At 44.3% G+C, this 22,051-nt stretch overlaps 2 protein-coding genes and 1 non-coding gene across 4 annotated transcripts; 2 read left to right on the top strand and 1 right to left on the bottom strand.

The window, feature by feature from the left end:
• Positions 1-1,377: 1,377 nt before the first annotated feature.
• On the bottom strand, positions 1,378-20,281 carry FTSH11 (FTSH protease 11). Of its 2 annotated transcripts, none has more exons than XM_078572958.1 (18): positions 19,535-20,281; positions 7,968-8,121; positions 7,216-7,308; positions 6,983-7,071; positions 6,580-6,703; positions 5,720-5,839; positions 5,278-5,328; positions 5,091-5,152; positions 4,418-4,475; positions 3,904-4,029; positions 3,743-3,823; positions 3,407-3,536; positions 2,998-3,146; positions 2,623-2,904; positions 2,469-2,558; positions 2,067-2,120; positions 1,810-1,993; positions 1,378-1,714 (listed from the first exon to the last, which is right to left on the bottom strand). In XM_078572958.1, the coding sequence occupies exons 1-17, from the start codon at positions 20,086-20,088 to the stop codon at positions 1,847-1,849; spliced, it is 2,364 nt and encodes a 787-aa protein (XP_078429084.1). In that variant the 5' UTR covers positions 20,089-20,281; the 3' UTR covers positions 1,378-1,714; positions 1,810-1,846. The 2 variants fall into 2 exon arrangements, with proteins under 2 accessions (XP_078429084.1, XP_078429085.1); XM_078572959.1 differs by having other exon boundaries at positions 1,378-1,690.
• Positions 4,124-4,226, top strand: LOC144701537 (U6 spliceosomal RNA). The gene has a single exon (XR_013581032.1). It is a non-coding gene; the product is annotated as a U6 spliceosomal RNA (small nuclear RNA).
• Positions 8,836-12,060, top strand: LOC144700458 (uncharacterized). Its single transcript, XM_078571857.1, is given in 3 exon segments — positions 8,836-9,550; positions 9,553-10,717; positions 10,785-12,060. Coding segments are annotated over 3 exon segments (3,156 nt in total).
• Positions 20,282-22,051: the final 1,770 nt, after the last annotated feature.

Genomic DNA, 22,051 nt, shown 5'->3' with positions numbered 1-22,051 from the left:
ATGTAATCATTCTGCCCAACTACTACTTGAAGGAAGCAGGTAGCTGAATGGGGCTCTAGGCTTAATGTTGCTTCAACACTCTGTAGTGCCATTATCCATTATTTGACTATGGTTTCGGAAAACATTATTGTTAATGGTACATGATGCTGTTATTGGTTTCAATAACAGTATCCATTCTAGTATCAGGATGGGAAAACCTTGCCACAGACTTATGTTTTGAAAATTGCAGTTGAGATCATGAAACACAAGTAAGTGATGAATGATGAGCGTCTTGTGATTTCTCTAGTTTTTGAAAGCCATGGCACCTTGAGTGTTTACAATGCATCCAGCTGCAGGCCTTGGTGGCCCTTGAAAAATGCTTTAGCAGCCCTCTAAACTTCTTTTCATTTTACCTGAATCTCTTTTCTCTGCATAGAAAACCATGATAATATCCCTAAAAATCAGAAAAATAGAATGACCAATAGAAAATTACAGATTAATACCTTATGGACTTTCACGCATGATTTTATTAGTTATTTATCTTAGAGCATAATTAAAATGCAGGAAATTTATACAAAAGAGGAAAATAGAATGACTCATGAATATTCCGGAATGTTAGCTTAGTCTATGTCGTGTGTAATTTGCTTAGATAATTATCTTGAAAATTTATTATTATTTTTAAAATATATTTGTATGCACGAAAGAAATGAAACAATAGCTTGAAACTTTTGTGTCAGATTAATGTATAGAACTATGAATGCTGAGGTAAGGTTACCACTTTTTGATCAATCTTCAAGAGAAATAATCATTTGATCAGTGTTCACAGTACTGTTTTGTTGAATTTCTACATGACATCAGAATCCCAAAAGCCTATTTTAGTATTATCCAATGAGTAAAGAACAAATTTTTTAAGTGTAACCTAAATACTTTTAATAGCCGGAAATCAGTGTCTACAAATACCCTAAACCCTAAACCCTAACCTAACAAAGTTGGGGAAGTAGATTATCGTTACATAAAATCAATTTTGTCGGCCTGAGAATAATGTGATCACTTAGACGGCACCAAGAATATTGCCAATATGAGGACCCACTACATTTTCAGATGAAAATCCTAACGTAAAGAAAAGAACATAATTGAACCCAACTTTATTTGGCTGGCTCCCACGGAGATAGTTCAGCTTCAATGCATAATCTTATTGTAAAATCAATTAGTTTTTGGAAACAAAATTATGTGAAAGTATGAGGTTATTGGAAACAAACTTAAGGGGAAATTATTATTTTTTTTGAATTAAAAGAGGGAAGTATAGGGGAGCCAATCCCCTTGCCCAGCCCTGAGAGTGCAGAACCCAGAAATTACTAGAGTAGAGGATGTCACAGACTAACTTAACGAAGAATGATCTAGCGAATACAAGTTAAAGGACAACAAGATATAGTAATCAATGAACTCGGTACTATAAGTGGCAACATAAACAATCTAAGAGAAAAGGCATAATGGTGGATGAATGGCCGCCCCTATATTTTCTAATGTTTTTTTTTTCATCTTTTCTTCATTTAGAATAGAAATCCGACGCCAAGTAGAACTTATATGTCATCCAGCAGCTCTTGGAGAACCTAAAATCAATCACTTCTCGTCGACATCGCTCTTAAACCCACCTTCCTTCCAACTCCACGAAGGCCTAAATCCTTTGAACGAGGCCTGAATATCTTCGTGCCTGGATGAATCAAGCAATGGGAAGCTGACGCAACGAAAGGAGAAAGATTTATCTTTTTGCTCTAAGAAAATTCAGGGACATATTATTTTTTGTTGAGAAAAAAAATCTGGATAATTTACCTGCCCCGGCAACGCATTTATCGGAAAAGGAATATATTCAAGTTAATGCGAGCTCCTCTTGTTGTTCGGGGATCTGTGCCTCTGCTGCCTCCTGATAGGGTAAGAGGATGTTCTTTATCTCGTCTGCCGTGAGGGTCTCGTACTCCAACAGAGCATTTGCCAGAGCATGCAACGCATTTTCGTGCTGCCAATATAAAAAGTTGAAGTCGCGCCCCAAAAATTAATATAAATTGAACCATAATAGAATCAACGCATACCTTTTTCAGTAATCGCTTCACTCGATCATAAGCATCCTTCAGCAGCTTCACAACCTTCAATTTCCAAGAAGATTAAACTCATCAAACTCCAGATAGGCACACTAGAATAGTCTTTGACTTGTGATGATGACAAGGGATCATCATCCGCATTACTTGTTCTCGCCAGGATGATGATGTCAAAACTGTCATCCTTTCCTGGATGATGTTGACAATGACTTGACTCTGTCATTGTCCCTTTGTTAACCTCGCTTGGCTGACGAGAGACGACGATGAAACTGTCGTCCCCATTAGTCCATGGCAGAATGACGATGACACAATCGACATAGACACTAAAGCTGCCAAGGATGACGATGGCGGATTTTTCGATGACAAAGAAAGCAAAAGTATAAACTGACTTTATACCTCTGCATCAATCCTTGCTTGCATCTCTGACCCCGGTCGCTCCTTAATGAACACCGGGCCAATCACTTCACTCATCCCACAAGTCGATACCTGTCCAAAATAAAAGTTCAAGAATCCTATTTTGGTGATCTGATTTTAGGCTGAAATTACGGACCATATATTGAGCAAGCTCAGTAGCCGTGTGAAGATCACTGCTTGCACCGGTGGTGATGTTGTCACCCCCAAAGATGAGCTCCTCAGCCACTCTACCCCCCATGCAAACATCTAGGCGGGCCAAAAGCTGCTTCTTGTTGATGGACGTCTCGTCCTGAGAAGGAAGCTGTGTGACCATGCCCAGGGCAGAGCCACGCGGCATTATCGTGGCCTTGTGGATCGGATGGGCTCCATCAGTGTTGAAGGCTACAATTGCATGGCCGCTCTCATGATAAGCGGTTAGCTGAAAAAAGGAAAGAAAAATAAATCATATAACAAATCGAAAGACATAAAAATAATAATAATTTGTGTTTGTCTTCTTATTAAAGATAATTACTTTCTTTGACTCGTCGGTGAGGAACATTGTCTTGCGTTCAGTCCCCATCAAAATCCTATCTTTTGCGTATTCCAGTTGCGTTGCATTCAACTTCTCAACGCCATCAACTGCAGCCTTGATGGCCGCGATGTTCACAAGGTTCGCCAGGTCTAGATTGAAGTAAAATTCTCAAAAACTTCGAAATTTTCAAAAGAAATATCCAAACTTGGCTAGACATATAAGTATATGCATACATATAGATATGCATATTAAAATAAATGGAATGACTGATTGATTGAAAAATGGATACATATAGATATATATGTAAGTATATGCAAAGAAATAAGTGTAGATAGATATAGAGACTGATAAATTGAGAAATAGGTTGGTAGGTAGGGAGAAAGTAGATATATAGAAAAATAAGGTAAACCTGCTCCATTGAAGCCAGGAGTGCCCCGTGCAAGAGCCTTGACATCTACGCCGTCCGCCAGTGGCTTGTCCTGAAGATAGAGCTCAAGAATTTCTTGTCTTCCACGCACGTCCGGGTTTGGGACTACAATCTGGAGCGCAGATTATAAAATCAAATGCGTCATTAGGAGAAAAACAATGTTGAAGGTTTCGGGTTTCTGGTATATAGTATGGGTTTAGAGTTAAAGTTTAAGATGGAGGGTTTAAAGTTTATGGTTTAGGGCTTATGGTTTGGGATTAGCAATTTGAAAACTACAAAAAAATATAAAAGAAGAGCATAAGGTGTAGCGGAACTTACATGCCTGTCAAATCTTCCAGGTCTAGTCAACGCGGGGTCAAGTATATCTGGTAAGTTGGTGGCTGCCATTAATATAATGCCCTATGACAGAAAACTCATGACATCAGATCAAGATTCGGTGAAAGGTCAATGCTTTGGCCAGTTCAGGAATAAAGTGAAACCTCGTTTTGTTCAAATCCATCCATTTCGACAAGCAGCTGATGCAAAGTCTTCTTTGTGTGACCTTCCCATTGCTTTCTGGTGGACCCAATTGCGTCTATCTCATCGATAAAAATGATGCAAGGCGCCTGTTGAGGTAAGAAGAGATCAAAAATACAGAGGGCCCAATTCAAAAGAAAGACCTTATAAAAAACCTTATCAGATTTTAATAAACATTTAATGGTCCCTTTGGGGACATCCGATAAAATTGGAACGATACAGAGAAGATTAGCATGGCCCCTGCGCAAGGATGACACGCACAAATCGAGAAATGGTCCTAATAAACATTTAATAGAGTTTTACTTAAGGTTTACTAGATTTTTACTAAAGATTTAATAGAGCTTTAATAGGAACCCTATTAAAAGAAGAGAAACATAATTACCCGAGTTTTAATAGAGTCTTAATAGAGTTTAGTGTTTTGATAGAAACTCCATTAAAAGTAGAAAAATATAATTAACAGAGTTTTAATCATAAAACCTTTTTCTTAGCGGCCTGAAACAAGGAGCGGACCCGTCTGGCACCGACTCCAACAAACCTACATAACAACAAATGTACTCACCATTAGGTGATGAAAGAGAAATGCAGGAAAATGAAAATAAAGACAGGAATAAAACTAGCAGGTAAAACTAATGGAAATACACCCCCCCAGGAAAATAAAATAATTAAAACACCCCTATATACGATGGTGTATCAGAACGAAGTAGAACAAGAAAAGAATCAGAGGAGTAAAAGACAAGGTTATTGTATACTTGCAATGAATAGAAAACTAAAACAGGTTGAAAATTATCTCACGATTTCTCATTCTACTACGGTAATTATGCTCCTCTTCTATTTGAAACTAATATACCGGGAGCAAGTGATGTATGCATCAAAATATGAAACACCAGGTGGGTTAATGTATAAAGCAAATAATTCTTTTATCATTAAAACTCGGCTGACTTTAGATAGTTTTTCATAGCCTTAGTGGCCCTGCGGCAGATATTAACACCATCTGCCTTGGCGTCTAGGACAATTTAACTAGGTCGAAGCTGTTATTAACATCATCTATCAGTAATATCCCACTTAGTTGCTGTCGCGATGGTTATTAACCAAGGTGATGTATCTACCCAAAAGTAAGCAACAGAAGATAATTAACAAGAATCCAGCTCACATTTCTTCAAATTCTGAACCTGCACGGTAGAAGAAGGGCACTCCAGCCTCTCCGGCAATAGCCTGCAGAGGTCATAAAGTTAACATCATGTGTAAGATTTTTTAGTTAGTTGAAAATGTGTTTCAACAACTAATGGAATGTTTTGTCCATTAAAAGTAACAGATGAGAAACACATTAGATGGCGTACCTTAGCAAGCAAAGTTTTCCCAGTTCCAGGTGCCCCGGTTAAGAGAATTCCCTAGAAAACCAATTGGTCGGCTAATAAGAAGGAATACATAGAGTTTGATTTTTAGAAAAAATTTAAAAACAAAAAACATATGTTTGTGATGTTATGCTTAATTTTCAGTTTGCGAGAGTACATGGAGTTTACTTTTATATTTGCGATGTTCAAGTTATAAATGTAGTACATATGTCACAAATGGGCCGTCCTTTACCCCCTAATCTGGGGAATGCTGGACTTTTGGTGACAACATGATAAATAGAAAGAAAATATGGCCAACTAGCCATTGTTCAGCTAATTCCAACATATCACGAATGTTGACACCAGAATAATACAGTATTTGAGAATGTATGCTGTTTAAAAGAGCCTGCAAGAGAGAATGAGAACAAAGCCAACAAACAAGGCAAACCTTAGGTAGCTTCCCACCCAGACGAGTGAATTTTCCTGGGTTCTTAAGATACTCCACAACCTCTTCAAGCTCTTGTTTTGCGTCATCGCAGCCCTTGACATCCTTGAAAGTTTTTACATTCTGTGCAATTTGAAGATAAATGTTTGTAACTCGCAAAGGGAATAAGATTGCATAAAAGAACCGACACAGAGAACCCAATGTCGTTGACAGATTATCCATGAAGTGATTAGCATTGAAGAGAGTAAGAAAAAGATTATGCCTCATTAATGGTGAGCAACATTGACGAAAGGCATTAAAAATACATTCGTAAGTCATGAAAATACACTAGTCTTGCTACAAAACTGAAAGAATTATATAGTTTACAAGTCAAGGTATTACACAAAAACATGATATTACGTCCTGAACTACATGACGGACATTTTGAATTATCAGAGAGACCAGAATTCTTTTCTTTTGTGAAATTAGGATTTTCAAAACAGTTAGCACAAATCCTTGCCATTCTGCTCTCCAAAAACATGATCTCTACAGGTTTCAATCAGATGAAATAAAAAATGGTAAATCTTTCCTAACTGAAAAACACATCGATGAACAATTATGCGTCAGAGAAACCAAGAACTTGCATTCATTCTGAATCGTTGAAGTAAATGAAGTGGACTTGGCCATTAAGTTCACGGGGTTCACTTAAGATCCACGTGAGCTCACTTGAACAAGAAGATAAACAAAAAACAAAAAATTGGAAGGTACATTAGTGAACACGAACAAATACTATAAAAACCTAACATTACGATAACATGACAACAACCAAAATCCAGGATGTGCCTCAGGTCCTTGAACTGAAAGGATAAGGAGATAGATAATACCTTTTCCGGCATAATTTCCTTGGTCATCTCTTTAGGCGCATACGTCGCACTTGAGCCAACACCAGATGTGCCAATCCCACCCAAACTACCAACATATTTTTGAAGTGCGGCCGCCCCCATTATCCTGTCAATGGGAACAGTACTTGAAAACGTATAAAAAAGTACAGAAACACTGAACTGTGCGTACTTCCCCAAAAATGATTCCACGAAATCAAGTAACATCTACGTGGGAGGAAGAGGAAACATTTCGATAGTTAAAACTGGTTCACTTAACCATGAGCTTTGAATTATATACCACTAGAGAAGAGAAAATATAACTTCTAAATAGAGGAGGAGAAACAGTTTGCATTTATCAATTAAATAGAAAGAAGGAAAGATCGAGAGATGGAAAGCAATGACCTACCACATTAAACCAATGACAACGGTAAATAACACCGTGGACATAACTTCTTGTGCAAACCTTGTTGATCTGTTCGAAGATTTAGGATCGACCTTCCAAGAAAATGAGTGATAACGTAAACAAACAGAAAAATTAAACAATCGGGAATAATAGAAACGGTAAATTAGTAAAAAATATTTTATTTTTTTATTAGGCAGCGAAATAGGTTCAAAAACTTGATGAGGTTTGGCCCCAACCATGACGACATGCAGTGGCTGCTTATCAGATATGCCAGGGCTGAAGAGTTGGTCGTCTAAAGTTCCTGATGCACGTTGCTTAAGCTCTTGCAACTACTGACATAAAACAGTTCAATATGGTCAGATAAGATAATTATAAAGGAAAATTGTATTTAATGACATAAAATTGGAATTTATCATGAATAAAATCAAAGTAACACTCACTCTCAATCGATGTGACAGCTGTATCTCGAAACAAGTCAAACAGTTGAGTTAATTTCACATTGATTTCTCATATGATGACTTAATGCGAAAAAAATAATGTAGATATTGTTAGGTGCTGCACTAAACTGTCCCTTTCTCATCTGAAGATAGACGCATTCAAGCCTATTCGGATCGGAGATTAAGCATTTCATTAAAAGATTTTTAGTAACAGTAAAGTAAAACAGTCCATCCCTCAATAAGAACAATGAAGACGGATTCAAGTCTATTCTTCATGAAGGGAACAATTCATGGGACTGAAATTTGTAAGACAGAAGATGGTTGTCATCTCCACATACTGGAGTGCGACCAACTTTCAAGCTCACTAAAATGAATATAATCAATACGCACTTTGTTAGACCTTCCAAGCTGTTAAAAAAAATTAAGAGACTTTGAGCGCTTCAATAACATTAAAGAAGAGAAGTTAGGACAAAGATCTTCAAGGCCAAACCAAATGCAAGCCTATACTAAAAACAACTTGGCAAGACATAATCCAAGCACGGGTCCCTAACCAGCAATGGAAGCCTCGAAACTCGTCCAGCTTGTTCATCAGGTAAGTAGTCAGCCAATGCATTGGTGATGACAAGGGCACGGATGTATTCAGCCACCCCTCTGCTGTCTACTTCATGACTTCTTTGGTCAAAACGCTCTATAACGGATTCGGGGCTGCCAAAGAGAGGACATTTATTAATCTACATGACCATGTACTTTTTCCCGAAATAAAAAGGTACAAAGTAGTGGAGCACTTAAAAATCGTCGGAATTTGAAATGAGGAACAGCGTATATGTAAAGAAATGACACGAGCCATCATAGAACGTAGTGATTCTTATAGAGAAAAAGTCATTCCATAGGCTAGAAACATTTTTACACAAAAAAACTAAGATGTGAATGAAGACAAATGCAGGTTTTCAGATCATCGATGAAATAAGACAGAGCAATACATATATCAAGAAGAGAATGAAGGTATTATGAAATTATAAAACAACAAAGTATTCTGCCTCTTTGTGCTGAATATTGATACGAGATAGATTGAAAACTAAATATGTCACAGGATGCAGATCATGTTATTCAAACATTCGTAAATCTAACAAAGGAGCAATACATATACAAGTACGAGAACTTTTAAGAATAGTAAAAGATGATGCATATCAGATTTTCAGGATTAAACTCGGAACACATCGTTGCCATCTCAAGACTAGTATTAAGTGTCTTCAATCAAAAAACTTATTTTTAGCACATCTGGATTTGTAACATGTCCATGAACAGATTATACCAGAAGAGGAAGCGCTCAGCCGCTTCATAGACAGAGATGAGCTCCTGGAAAATGCTCTTAATCAGGATGATCAAGATTCAAAAAGGAGGAGTGTTCATTAGTCTGGAATGATCCACGGCGATCGCCACCCGCTCACGGCGGTCGGCGGTGATCCGCTGTTATCGCCGCCAATCCACAGCCCTAGATCGCCATCCTCCTCCTTCCTCGAGCCACCGTCCTGCGCCGACGCGGTCTTCTCCCCGGGCAACCACCCGGACTGCCGACCGACCTCGGGCTACGCTCGGATCGCGGTCTCGGAACCGCAGAAGGAGCAGGGCTCGACCGCCTTCGTGACCTACCTGATCACGACGACAACCGCCGACCCCAACCTCGGCGGCCCCGGCAAGGTCAGCATGCGGCAGCGCTTCCGCGACGTGGTGACGCTCTCCAACCGCCTGGCGGAGTCCTACCGCCGGTTCTTCATCCCTCCCCGGCCGGATAAGAGCGTGGTGGAGAGCCAGCTGATGCAGAAGCAGGAATTCGTAGAACAGCCGAGATTGGCGCTGGAGAAGTACCTGGGATGGCTCGCTGCTCATCCCGTGATCGGGAAGAGCGATGAACTGAGGGCGTTTCTGCAGGCGCAGGGGAAGCTTCCGCTGGCTTCGAGCACGGACATTGCGTCGAGGATGCTGGATGGCGCGGTGAGGCTGCCCAAGCAGCTGTTTGGGGAAGGAGGAAGCGCGCACTTGGCACCGCAGGAGGTGGTGCAGCCCGCGAAAGGGGGCAGGGATTTGCTCAGGATTTTCAAGGAGTTGAAGCAGTCCGTGGCAAACGATTGGGGGGATTGAAGCCCGTCGCTGTGGAGGAAGACAAGGATTTCTTGGAGAAGAAGGAGAAGATCCAGGATCTGGAGCTGCAGCTCACCACTGCTTCCCAGGAGGCGGAGGAGGCCGACCGAGCGGCTCGGCGGGGCGACGCACCGGCGCCGCTCGCCGGCGTGCTGGTGGCGGTGAAGGACAACATCTGCACGGCGGACATGCCTTACACTGGCAGCTCTCGCATTCTGGAAGGGTACCAGCCGGCGTACGACGCCACCACCATGCGGAAGCTCCGCCGAAGCAGCGCGATCGTGGTGGGGAAGACGAAGCTGGATGAGTTCGGGATGGGGAGCTCCACCGAGGATTCCGGATTTCACGCCATGGCGAACCCTTGGGACTTGGCTAGGGTTCCGGGCGGCTCGTCGGGGGGCTCCGCCGCCACCATCGCCGCGCGGCAGTGCGTGGTGGCCCTTGGCAGCGATACCGGCAGCAGTGTGAGGCAGCCCGCGTCCTTCTGCGGCGTCGTCGGCGTCAAGCCGACCTACGGGAGGGTTTCCAGGTTCAGGCTCATGGCATATGCTTCTTCCTTGGATGATATCGGATGCTTCGGAGCTTCGGTCCTGGACTCAGCTGCTGTTCTTGGCATGATTTCTGGCCATGATAGACTTGATTCCACCAGCAGCACTCGCCATCCTATTCTCCCCAAATATTGCCAGGCCTATCTTCTTTCTTTCTTGTATCATCCTATTCACTTTCTTTGTGCAAGAAAGAATGTTCTTCCTGGCAAGTTCCCGACAAAGATCACTACTTCCGGCAGTGGCTTGAATCCTTCAACAGAAATTACCGACGATTTTTCTCTGGACAACGGTGAACTTTCTGAAGATAATGATGATGAGGAGGAGAGTGATGAGAATGTACCTGGTATTCATAATATCTTGGACGACATGATTCCCGGGGTCAAGGTGAAGGTCATGAAGGTGGTCTCCCCGGGAAAAATTGACAGAGATCTGATTTCTCAAGTGATCGAGCAAATCATAGAGGACGAAGATGAGGATGCAGACTCCGACATGGAAGACGTGGAATCAGACGATGAATCAAAGAGAGAAAGCGATGTTGATGAGATAGATTTGGAGGGTGGAAATGTAACAAGCATGGAGGGTTCGGAGGATAGCGAAGGCAACATTGCAGAAATGTCCCTGAAATTCGTTATCGGAGGAAGAATGCCAAAGGATAAAGTTGAAAGTTTGATGGGCGAGGAGGAAGGCGGAAGTCACCAGCGATCGGGGAAAATGGATCTTCGTGAAGATGCTGACCGGAAAGACGATCACACTAGAGGTCAAGAGCAGTGATACGATCAATAACGTGAAGGCGAAGATCCAGGACGAGGAAGGGATTCCTCCTGACCAGCAACGTCTTATTTTTGCTGGCAAGCAGCTCGAGGATGGCCGAACTCTCGCCAACTATAATATCCAGAAAGAATCGACTTTGCATCTCGTTCTGCGGCTGAGAGGAGGCACGATATCCCGGAGGTTTGGTTCGCAGTTGAAGAACTCTATCTGCAGCAACCAGATCCGCGCAGCGCTCGCCCGAGCTTCTCCATTTTCTCTGTCCGCAGCGGAGGCAGCGCAGCGCTCGTTCGGCAAGAGAATGAGGGGCCAGATCAACGGGGGAAGGGAGAAACATCGCGGTGCGTTCAACCCCAGAATTGAAGAGAGGGGGAATGGAGTTAATCCCCGGAGTCATCCATTGGGGCAGGCAGAAGCACAGCCGAGTCGCCACCTATGGGTAGGAAACCTCCCGCCCCGAGTTACTCAGGGCATGTTGTTGGAGCAGTTCCTACGATTTGGGGACCTCGAAACTACCGCTTTCATACCTGGGCGAAGCTATGCCTTTGTTAATTTCAGAAGGGTGGAAGACGCGGTCTTTGCATTGAGAACCTTGCAGGGACAGATGTTCGCAGGCCTGCCTCTTAAGATCGAGTTTCAGAAGGGGATCACCAAGGCAAAGTTTTACAACACTCAGGGCCAGCGACGCGATACTCGAAGAGAATTCTGTGAAGGTGGAATGGGGTCTCGCCGTGGCATGAGAGATGCAACGATAGAAGGCTTTCGCCGAAATACCTTCCGATTTGATACTCGTCAGTGGGAGATGCTGGAACAGGAGTTGCCCCTCCACGATGGGCGCAAATACAGAGCGCATGCACAAAGAGGAGATGAAGAGAGGGGTAAGAGACCCGTGCACACTCAGCACAAGGGGGGGCCACATGAGAGGGACGAGGGGGCCCTGAACAACAATCAGAAGAAGGATAGAACAGGACCAAAGCCGCAGGGGATATGGCGGAGGGGGACCTGGGCAAGAGAGGGCAGACCCCGGGGGCACACATTTAATGCAGAGGGCGCGCAAGAGGACCCTGGATTTGCTGTAGCGGGCGGAGGCATAGACAGAGCAAGAAAACACATGAGGACGGCAAACGAGCAAGAAGTCACGTGCGGATTGGAGAACGAAGCGGTTGGATGGGTGACGGTGAGATCGTAGCGCGAAGAGGGCTCAACTTGTCAATGGGCCTATACAACGAAGACCCCTCGGGGAGAAAAACATTTGTTTCAGATGTTTAGAGCGAGGCCACCACGCACGTGACTGTCGAGATCCAGTGATCTGCCAGGGGTGCCGAAGGACAGGACACCGCCAGTTCGAGTGTATGCAAGGAAGAGGAGAAAATAACAGAATTCAGGCGCAGACAGGACACCCAATCCAAAGCCAAAGACAGCAAAAGATCCAAGTATCTACTGAAGGGCAAGATGAGGGCAACAATTTTCTCCAAAAATGCCTGGTGGGAGATGTTTTCAGAGAAATCCCAGAGACCGAGGTCGTACGGGCTGGCTTATGGCAGAAATTCCCGAAACTGGAGCAGGCGGAGATACGACGGATAGATACCAACACCTTGTTTCTTCGAGGGGTACCGATGGCTGCCTATGTGGCAGTATGCGGCAGGAAGCAACAGATCACCGACACCACAGAGGTGAGATGGCGGCGGACACTTCCCATCGATGGAGCTGATGAAGTTAAAAAAATGGGGATCGTGGTGGAGATGCATGGGGTCCTGTTGGTGCATCGCGATAAATCGACGCTGACAAAATTGGTCTCCTCATTTGGACGGCTTAAGAGTATCATCTCGACAGGGTTGGAGTTGGGGGACCCAAACGTGGTGTTACTAGACGTCGAAGTGATAGAAGGGGAGCCGTTACCAGAATCAGTGTGGTCTCATGGACACACGAAAACCTTCAAGGCCAGAATAAGCCACAAGACTCCCCCAACAACACCTTGCGAGTTCAGGGGCTCCCCCACAAGACCCCCGTCGGTGCGATCTACCATGGAGGAAGGCGTACAAGGAGTAGAGAGCAGAATCAAGATGCAGGGGGAGAGCGCATCATTGGCCTTACCGCTGACATCGGCCACTGTGGACAAGGTTCAGAAAGACCGAAGCCCAAGACGGAAGAGGATACAGCAGATAACTAATGAAGCTCTTCGCCGGTTCAAGGGCGTGGTTTGCCGAAGGGGGAAACTGGCTTTAACGGAGGCAGATGGTAAGAAGACTTGGGTGGTGTCCGGGCAAAATGGTCAGGCAGCAGATCAAAGAAAGTGAAATCTCGAAAAGAGCCACACGAGGTAGCACCAAATGGTCAAAGCTCCAAGGGAAAAGAGATCATAGAGTCATCAAGCCACATAAAGGAAATAGAGACAGAGGAAACTCAAATCACACAACCGACATTGCTTGAGTTGGCAGAGGTAGTGGAGGTGACACCGGAGAAGATGCAGGGAGGGCAATTATCACATCATAGATGACGTGTGTATCGTGGAATGTGCACGGTCTACGGGATGAAGGGAGACGGGGAGTGGTGGGGAGCTATTTACGGGACTGGGGAGCCGATGTGGTCTGCCTACAAGAGACGATGTTGGAGAGGTGTGAAACAAAAGAATGGAACTTGGTGGGACGAGGCTTTCTCGAGGGCTTTGTGGCCATGAATGCCACAGGTAGATCCGGGGCCTACTGGTGGCATGGAATACAACGACCTTTGCTAAAGAGGGGTCATGGATGGGACAGTATGTGGCAGCTGTAAAAATGAAGAGAAGGAGCAACGGTTTTCAATGCATGGTGGCATCGGTTTATGACCCTGTTATTGCAGCCCATCGACACAGGTAATGGGAGGAGCTGGAAAGTGTAGTCTCCCTCTTTCACGGGATACCATTGCTATTTGGAGGCGATTTCAACGTGACCTTAAAGTCGAGTGATAGACCGAATGGGATGGGAGGGCAGGATCCAGGGTCATAGGCTTTCTGGTCTTTCATATCCTAGACCGGGTTACACGAAATGGGACCGACAAATTGTAATTACATTTGGCGAAGTACGAGAGGCCCTACAGCATTTTCTCACCTGGACAGATTCCTCTGCTCTGTGGATCTATTGGAAGAGTATCCATTGGCAGATGTACGAGCACTTCCAAGACCATTATCTGATCATGTTCCAATTATCTGACAAGCTAATGTTGGCCAAAACAGATCCACCTATTTTAAGTTGGATCGCTCGTGGCTACGTGAGAAGGGATTCAAAGAAGTGATAACATGGTGGACGAGTCAATCAGCACAGGGCACAGCCACGATGAGGCTGGCCACCAAATTGGCAGGTCTAAGACAACACCTCATAGGGGTGAAAAAAAAGATCCGAGAGGGAAGATGCCAGCGAAGAGATGAAGCCCTTTCACGAGTCCAACAGTTGGACTCCATCGAAGATACAAGATGCCTGGTCGACTCCGAACTCAAGGAAAGAAAAACATGCAGAGAGGTAGTGGAGGAAGAGGATAAGAAGCTTGAAATGGATTGGAGGCAGCGGTCGCGGCAACTTTGGCTGAAGGAAAGGGACACCAACACACGGTTCTTCCATATGGTGGTAAATGGAAGGAGAAGGTCGAATCATAAACCACGTGTGAAAGTGGGAAACCATGAAGTCGTGGGGGCACAAGGGGTGGGAGAAGCACTAGCAAATCACTTCAGAACAGTCAATAAGCGGGGGGCTCGCAACCAGTGGAGATGGGAAGGTAGAAGCGTATCTCGGTTATCACAAGCACAACAAGCTGAGCTAGTGAGGCCTTTCTTCGTGGAAGAGGTACGAAATGCAATCCAAGGTTTGAATGGAGAAGGAGCCCCGGGCCCCGATGGACTCCCAGTCTTCTTCTTCAGCGAATTCTGGGATGTTGTAGGCTCAGACGTGATGGATACATTGAACGAGTTCCGGATGGGTAACTTTGGCATGGAAAGACTGAATCGATCACATTTATTTCTGTTGCCCAAGTGCTCAGGAGCGGTGCATGTGGGCGACTTCCTCCCCATTGCTCTGTCAAATTCTATCTATCTCATTATCGCCAAGGTGTTGGCTAACAGGTTGAGAGGGGTGATTGGGGGCCTAATAGGACCCTTTCAATCGGCCTTCATTCCGGGAAGACAATTGCAAGACAGTGCGCTGCTGGCGGGAGAGATCATTTCAGCTTGGAAAAGAAACGGGACGAAGGGCTTTATTTGGAAGGTGGATTTTGCAAAAGCCTATGATTCACTCGATTGGAAATTTCTATGGTCCGTCATGCGAAAGCGAGGATTTCCCGAGGACTGGGTGGCCTGGGTGCGACATTGCGTTACATCCCACTCTTTCTCAGTCTTGGTCAATGGCCGGGCAAGAGGATGGATCCGCCCACAGAGAGGAGTCAGACAAGGTTGCCCATTAGCCCCATTATTGTTTGTCCTTGCAGTAGATACTTAGGCCGCATGGACCCTTAAGGCGTGCGACCACGGCCTACTGCGCGGCTTTCACACGGCGAGCTACCCCAGGGGTATTCCACTACTCCAATATGCGGATGACACAACATTCTTCATGGAAGGAGCTGCGAACGAAGCTCACATCATATCATCCCTGTTAGAATTATTTGCTGATTTCTCGGGGTTACGTCTCAACAGAGAAAAGTCAGTCTTTGCGGGATTTGGCCTGTCGTTGGAGGAGGAGATACAATGCGCTAATGCGCTAGGCACACCCTGAGGTTCGCTACCAATGAAGTATTTGGGTCTTCCGCTGATAGGGAGACGCCTCCTAGCTACAGACTGGCAGCCAGTGATTGACAAGGTGGAGCACAGGTTGGAGGGCTGGCAGAACAAGGTGTTCTCACGAGGGGGTCGCCTGGTACTTTTGAGGTCGGTGCTCTTAGCGATCCCTATATTCTTCTTGTCAGTATATAAAGCATCGGCAGTTGTAACAAAGCGGCTAGAGGGATTAATGAGGCGGTTCTTTTGGGGAGGTGGGGGAGAGGGGGATCATAGGGGGATACCCCTAGTAGCGTGGGATGTGGTCTGTAGACCTCTGAAACAAGGAGCGCTGGGGGTTCTCCACTTGGAATCCATGAATTCGGCATTGTTGGCTAAATGGGTCGAACGAGTTATGACACCAGCAGAGGGTCTTATTTTCAATGTCCTAAGAGACATGTATGGCCGTGATATGATTTGGGAAAGGCGATGTGTGAGAAGTAGGGGGGAGTCCCCTTTTTGGCGCAGCCTACGTCAAATCATCCCTCACATCCGTGAGTTATTTGGTGCCAAACTGGGAGATGGGGAAGGCTTTCGGTTCTGGCATGATAACTGGTCCAAACAAGGTCCCTTGAAGTTGAAGTTTCCCAGACTATTTGCTCTAACAAGGAACCCAACTGCCACGGTCAGCGAATGTTGGGACGGGGCTTGGGTCCCAACCCTCTCTAAGACATTATCAGATCTTCGGTTTGAGGAGTTGTTGGGAATGCAGGAGATCCTCCTACCGCTCAGTCCTTCAGCAGATTATCGAGACGGATGGGTATGGCGGGGGCCACCTTTCTCGGTGAAGGATGCATACTTGAAGATTCGAGGAATGGCGAGAGATGACCCAGAAGTCAGGCAGGCATGTCACATAATGCTGAAACTAAAGATTCCTCTCAAAGTGAGAATTTTTGGCTGGTTGTTGAGGAGACGGAAACTCGTCACCCGGGTCTATCGGCGGAGGTGGGCACCAGCAGAGCTCGTCGACTGCCCCTTGTGCGTTAGGGGCGAGGAAGACTGCTCACACCTTTTCTTCACATGTCACCTCGCTCAAGAAGTATGGGCCTCGCAACAGATTTCAGGGGTGAATATCTCCTCAGACGACGAGTTTTGGGCATCAGTCACGACGGGTGGATACCGGAGCAGAATGGAGTGGGGGAGAAGTCTCGCAATACTGTGGGCGATATGGTTGCACCGAAACGAAGTGGTGTTCAAGGGAGGAAAGGCTTCAGTCGAGAGTGCCATATTTGACGTTGAGGCACTAATATCTTTTTGGGGGGTAGGGGGATAAAAGCAGGATGTGCGGTCATAACTGTAAATAATGTGTACATGACTTTGTTTTCTTAATAGTATCAGGTGGGCCACCGGTTTCAGGTGGTCTGCCCTATTTTCTGGGTGGTATGCCCTATTTTCTTCAACAAAAAAAAAACATGTCCATGAACAGCCTGCAACAGTGACAAAACCTTATCCATGATCAATTAAGAGAATATTTGTGCGATATTAACACAGGAAAAAAGGATTCAAATGCTATCATTTGAAGTCAAGGAAATTATTCATCTCTGCTAGATTAACATTCAGTCAAGAAGAGGATTGTATGGCAGTAACTATCTATAGAGGTCAGAAAGACAGCCTCTCAGAGCAGAAAGATATAGAGATGGCTACATGATGTTAATAAATACATCAAACGGACACTCAGAGATGGATCAAGGAAAATAGGAACCCACTCAGCATGAATCTGAGCACCAAAGTGAGACGGGGAGGCGTGGCACAGTACCAAATGAAATTAATGCAAGAAACAGATCCAACTTCCAGATTATTTTCTTCCTTCTTCTATCATAAGTTACCATTGGAACAGTCCCTGTCAGGCCAGGTTCAGCCTGGGCCAATCTCGTCTGGAATGGCTGGGCTGCTTCTCTGGCTGGGCGGCAGCGATTTTCTGGACTCTTGCCGGTGGAGACCATCCACCTGGGCTGTCTACCTGGGCTGTCTATCGTTTACTATTGTACCTTTCATTCCTTCATTATACCCATTATTTTCAGTAACTTGAATGACACGGCTCAAGGAAGACATGCTGGGACCCCGGGACCTGTTAAACCTTCATTTTCTTTCTTATGTTTATTTTTAATTGTAGAGTCTAATGTTTAAACCGTTTTTACTTACCTTTTATGTTTTTTGCCTTAAGAAGTGTTACTGGGCCTACTTAAGCTTCCAGCCTAATAGCCTTTGTGGCCCATAAGATGTTAAGCTCACTGCTCTCCCATGACCTTTGGCGATTAGTAACCTTGGAAGACAATAACTCATCGACTCTTTTGGATATTAGAGTTCAAACGCAGCCATTCGTAGGGCCCCAACTGATTACCCGACGGAACAAAATTTCTTAGGTCACATGGCCAAGCTCAGGGGACATAAACAAAGAGAAGAAGGTAAGGTGGACAAAAAAGGGGCTAGAGAGTACTTCCCGCAAGCTGGAGAATAGAAGCTGTCTAGACCCAGCATGTAACAAAGGTCCAGAAAACACCTCCATGGAAGGTCCCTGGTCAAGATGGTTGCACATTATTCCAGGGATGTAATCTAGGGGATTTAAAACATTCCAGAGTTGAGCTTCTGCTTGATAAAATGGTGATCCCTTTAAATGTGCTAGGTGCGATTGTGTGGGACTGGATGGCAGGCAATACTAATGGTAGACTTAGTAACACATAGAAGTTGGACCAATGTTTCTTCTAGTTTTGATTCCCCAGGAAATAGCTTGAGCCTATGGATGACATTCTGCTTCTAGGCCAAAGCACACGACCGCACTATGTGTTTTTCTCCTAGAAGGAGTAAAGTTGAGACCAAGGAAAGTGCAAAAGCATGTAGTTGATCTTCAATTGAAGCATAGCCAGAAATAGTGCACACTTCAAGATGTGCTCCCCATAATGTTTGCCGAGGACGGTGAACCCAAATTCTACATCATGTTCTGCTGTAAGAGAATGATTAGCTTCAATTGGTGAACAAAGTGATGAGCCGTCAAGTTTTCCTACGTCTTTAGTTAACTCCAGAGGGTATTTCTTCTGCTGTACCTGGTATTTAAACCATCCTCATTACTTTCGACAAATCCTAACTTATCAAAATGCCAAAAAGCATTTTGATATGTTAGGATTTTTAGAAATATGAAAATGACATACTGCCGTGCTTATTAGAGTTACTCGAACTCTAATAAGCATACCAATAGTCAGATGGATTAAACTCTCAAACAAACGGAGAGATCCGGAGTGTAAAGATTCATGGGAGTTGGCATTTATGGAGGAAAAAATTGAATCTAGGACTTTCTCATTTGTGTTCCCTCTGCGTCACTGAACAACTTTCACGGCGTTTTCTCAAAAATTATTTCGTAAGAGCTTCCCACATGAGCCGCCAAGAGAAATCGTGATCAGTAATGTCATTGGCTTCAAGTGTAAGGGCAAAAAGAGACAAGGTGATAAAGAGCAGGCAGTGGGTTTCCTTCACAGGCCTTGAAAATAAGATGAACGTGAGGCTTGGGCACAATTATCACTGTTCATCGAAGGATTAATGTACTTCTGTAAATAAGATTTTCTCCGATGAACAAAGAGGTTAAAGATCAGTTTTTTTTTTGAAAGAAAGGTTAAAGGTCAGTATCATGAGCCTGGAACCATGGATGATCACAAAGATGGATCATGCTGCGGATTCATAAATTATTGATCACAATCGGTTTTCGGAATTCTTGGAAAAAAAAAAACCGCACGGTACTCCGGTCAAAACAGAGCGCGAAGAGGCAGACATGATCAGCATAAAGGCTAAAACTATAGTAAAATCAACAACAAACGTAACGAATCAAGAAAACGAAGACCCAGAAAAAAAAATCAAGTGAAAAGCTGCGCAATCAAAAGAAAGATGCAAAGAGTACCTGAACTTGATAAGCTCAGCAAGCAAAGCACTCTGCTTCGCAGCATCTTTAGGATTCGCGTCGGCTTCTGTAATAAGTTGCTCCAACCTTCGCTTATGCCGCCAAGGCCACCACCTCAACCAATCAACCGTCGGAAGACCATTGACAAATCCCTTAAACATCCCTTGCAATCCCACCAGAAACACCATCAGGGACAAATCTTTCCCTCCTCCCTTCACCTTAGGATCGGAAGATCTTGATGAACTTTCATCTTCTACAGCTAGTCCCTCCGTAGAATTCTCCGCATAATCCGTTTCTTCGATCTTCAAATTTTCCCCATCATCCGGCGGCACCAGCAAAGCACTTTCCGAAGCATTATCCGCCAGCCCGTCGTTCAATCCGCCATCTTCCGCAGTTTGAGCGCGAGTAACCAGAATTCTCGAAGAAGAAACGGCGATAAACCTCAATCTCCGGGGCATAAATAGCGCATCAGAGAAGATTTGCCTTGAGAGACGAAGAATCTTTCTCCGGGAAGGAGATGGCCTGCACAGTAGGCAGGCCTGAAGAGCGGACATGGCGAGCCAAGATGAGAGCAGGAGAGTAGCCCGAGCTGTTCTTGCTCGAGGTCTGGTCAGAGCCGCTGCGACTATGTCTTGCTGGCCACACGATTGATTGATTGAAGAGAGCGAAGGGCTGGAGAGGACGGCAGAGGACGACGAGACCTTATCCCCAACTCTGATTGAAATTGGCGCCTTTCTCTCCTCTCATCCCTTCTCCCTCGTATGTTATACAGTTCCAGATCGTCCCGACGTTGACGGTTGATGGGACGGAACGGTTTTCGTCCCGTCCGACGGCCGTCTTCGGTTCAGGGACGTGGACGGAACATTTTTCGTCTGCTGATACGAAAACCGCCTCGTCCGTTCGTCCTGGGACGAATCTCCGCCCCGTCCCGCGAAAAAACCCTCCCCTGCTTCGTCCTAGACGGAAAAAAACCATTTATATTTTTAATATATTACAGGTCGTAAAAATACAAGGACTTTAATGCAAAATGTCACGAGGCCACGACGGTTTTTCGTCCTTCTCCAACCTTAATGCACGGCTTTTTCGTCCCAAGGGACGAAAACCATCCTGTCCGGTTGACCCAGGACGAATTCTCGTCCTGATTTTTTTACATTCCCTTGGACAGGACGATTTTTTTTGTACTAGAACGAAAAAATCCTCCCGTCCGCATCCCTGCATTATACTCGTATGCGTCTTTATTCTTCCTATGCATGAGAATGGGAATATGAGATTTATGAGGGATACAGAGATTGTTTAACTGGTTAAGTTTCCATTTTATATTAATGGGCTTGGAGAGACGGGACCTCCAAAATCAACCATCTAGCTGTGGAATTTAGTGGCTTTCCCATCCAGTCAGATATAGTTCCAGATCTTGATATCTCTGTATGTCCAATATCCCGCTATCGGATGTTGGCATCATCAGATATCCGTTGCTACAGTATTGGTATTCTACGTCTGCGTCCATCCAGTATTGGCATTGGAAGGGGTCTTGATATTGGCATTCTAAAGCTTATTTTGCTAATATTACCCTTTCCTATATCTTTCAGGACATGTATTTAATGTTTAACTCTATCGGTATATTAGGACGTAATTTTTTACAGAAACTAAAGTTTTCTAATTGTAGGTTTTGACAAGTGCCTTGACTCGTGATCGAGATAGCAATTGCCTTTCGAGCCTTGTAGGAGGTTGATTTTTTTAGTGACGACTAGTGAATAGCACTAAGAATGCAGGGTTGCAACGTAGTGGGCAAGGTGAGGTGATGAATATTCACGTGTCTCCCTATAAAGTCCATTACAATGCATACATATTATTCATTTTTTGAGTTTTGATTAAGTGCTAGAAACTAATTTTCATGCAACAAGAGATGGGAAAATCAATATAGACTTTATCTATAAAACATGGATGATCACATCACCTTGCATGGAACTAGTTCCACTCTTGACATGCTCCTTGGAAGAGTGCCTCCAAGCAGTTCATGTGTCTAGCCTCTAGATGCATCCACATGATCGATGTGACGATGGATCTCCTCTTCTTCTTACCCATCTCTTCTTGGAGATCTAGTTGATCTTATCACCATCAATTTTTCAATAGTGGAGTGAGTGCAATTGGAAGAAAATAAGAAAGGGGGCCACCTAAGTCTGACTTTAATGTGAACTTAAAATTGGTGCCCCTTTATTTATAATTATTTTGATAACTTTCAAATTTCCATAAAACTAACTCCATAAATCTTATGTGTGCGACCATCTATGCTTGTGCATCTCTCGGACTAATAACATTATTGTCCAATAATATCTACAGGCCAACCTTATCAATTAAATCTATTGACATAAATTTTGATTAATCGATCATTTATTTAACCAAATCGATGAGTTTTTTCGGGCCATGGGGTGCCAAACTACACCTATTCCTATAGAGGACAAATTATGAAATAAACTCTACCATGGAACCTCTATTGCCATTAGTTAATATATACGTATA

Source organism: Wolffia australiana, chromosome 3 (genome assembly GCF_029677425.1).
Source record: "Wolffia australiana isolate 7733 chromosome 3, ASM2967742v1".
Taxonomy (NCBI): domain Eukaryota; kingdom Viridiplantae; phylum Streptophyta; class Magnoliopsida; order Alismatales; family Araceae; genus Wolffia; species Wolffia australiana.
This window is presented reverse-complemented; position numbering and strand designations above follow the sequence as displayed.

Coding starts and splice junctions, on each gene's coding strand:
- FTSH11 (XM_078572958.1), bottom strand. CDS start 20,088: ATGTCCGCTCTTCAGGCCTGCCTACTGTGCAGGCCATCTCCTTCCCGG. Junction 7,309..7,967: donor TTTCGAGGCTTCCATTGCTG/GTTAGGGACCCG, acceptor TTATGTCAGTAG/TTGCAAGAGCTTAAGCAACG. Junction 3,147..3,406: donor TCCTGGCTTCAATGGAGCAG/GTTTACCTTATT, acceptor ACTTCAATCTAG/ACCTGGCGAACCTTGTGAAC.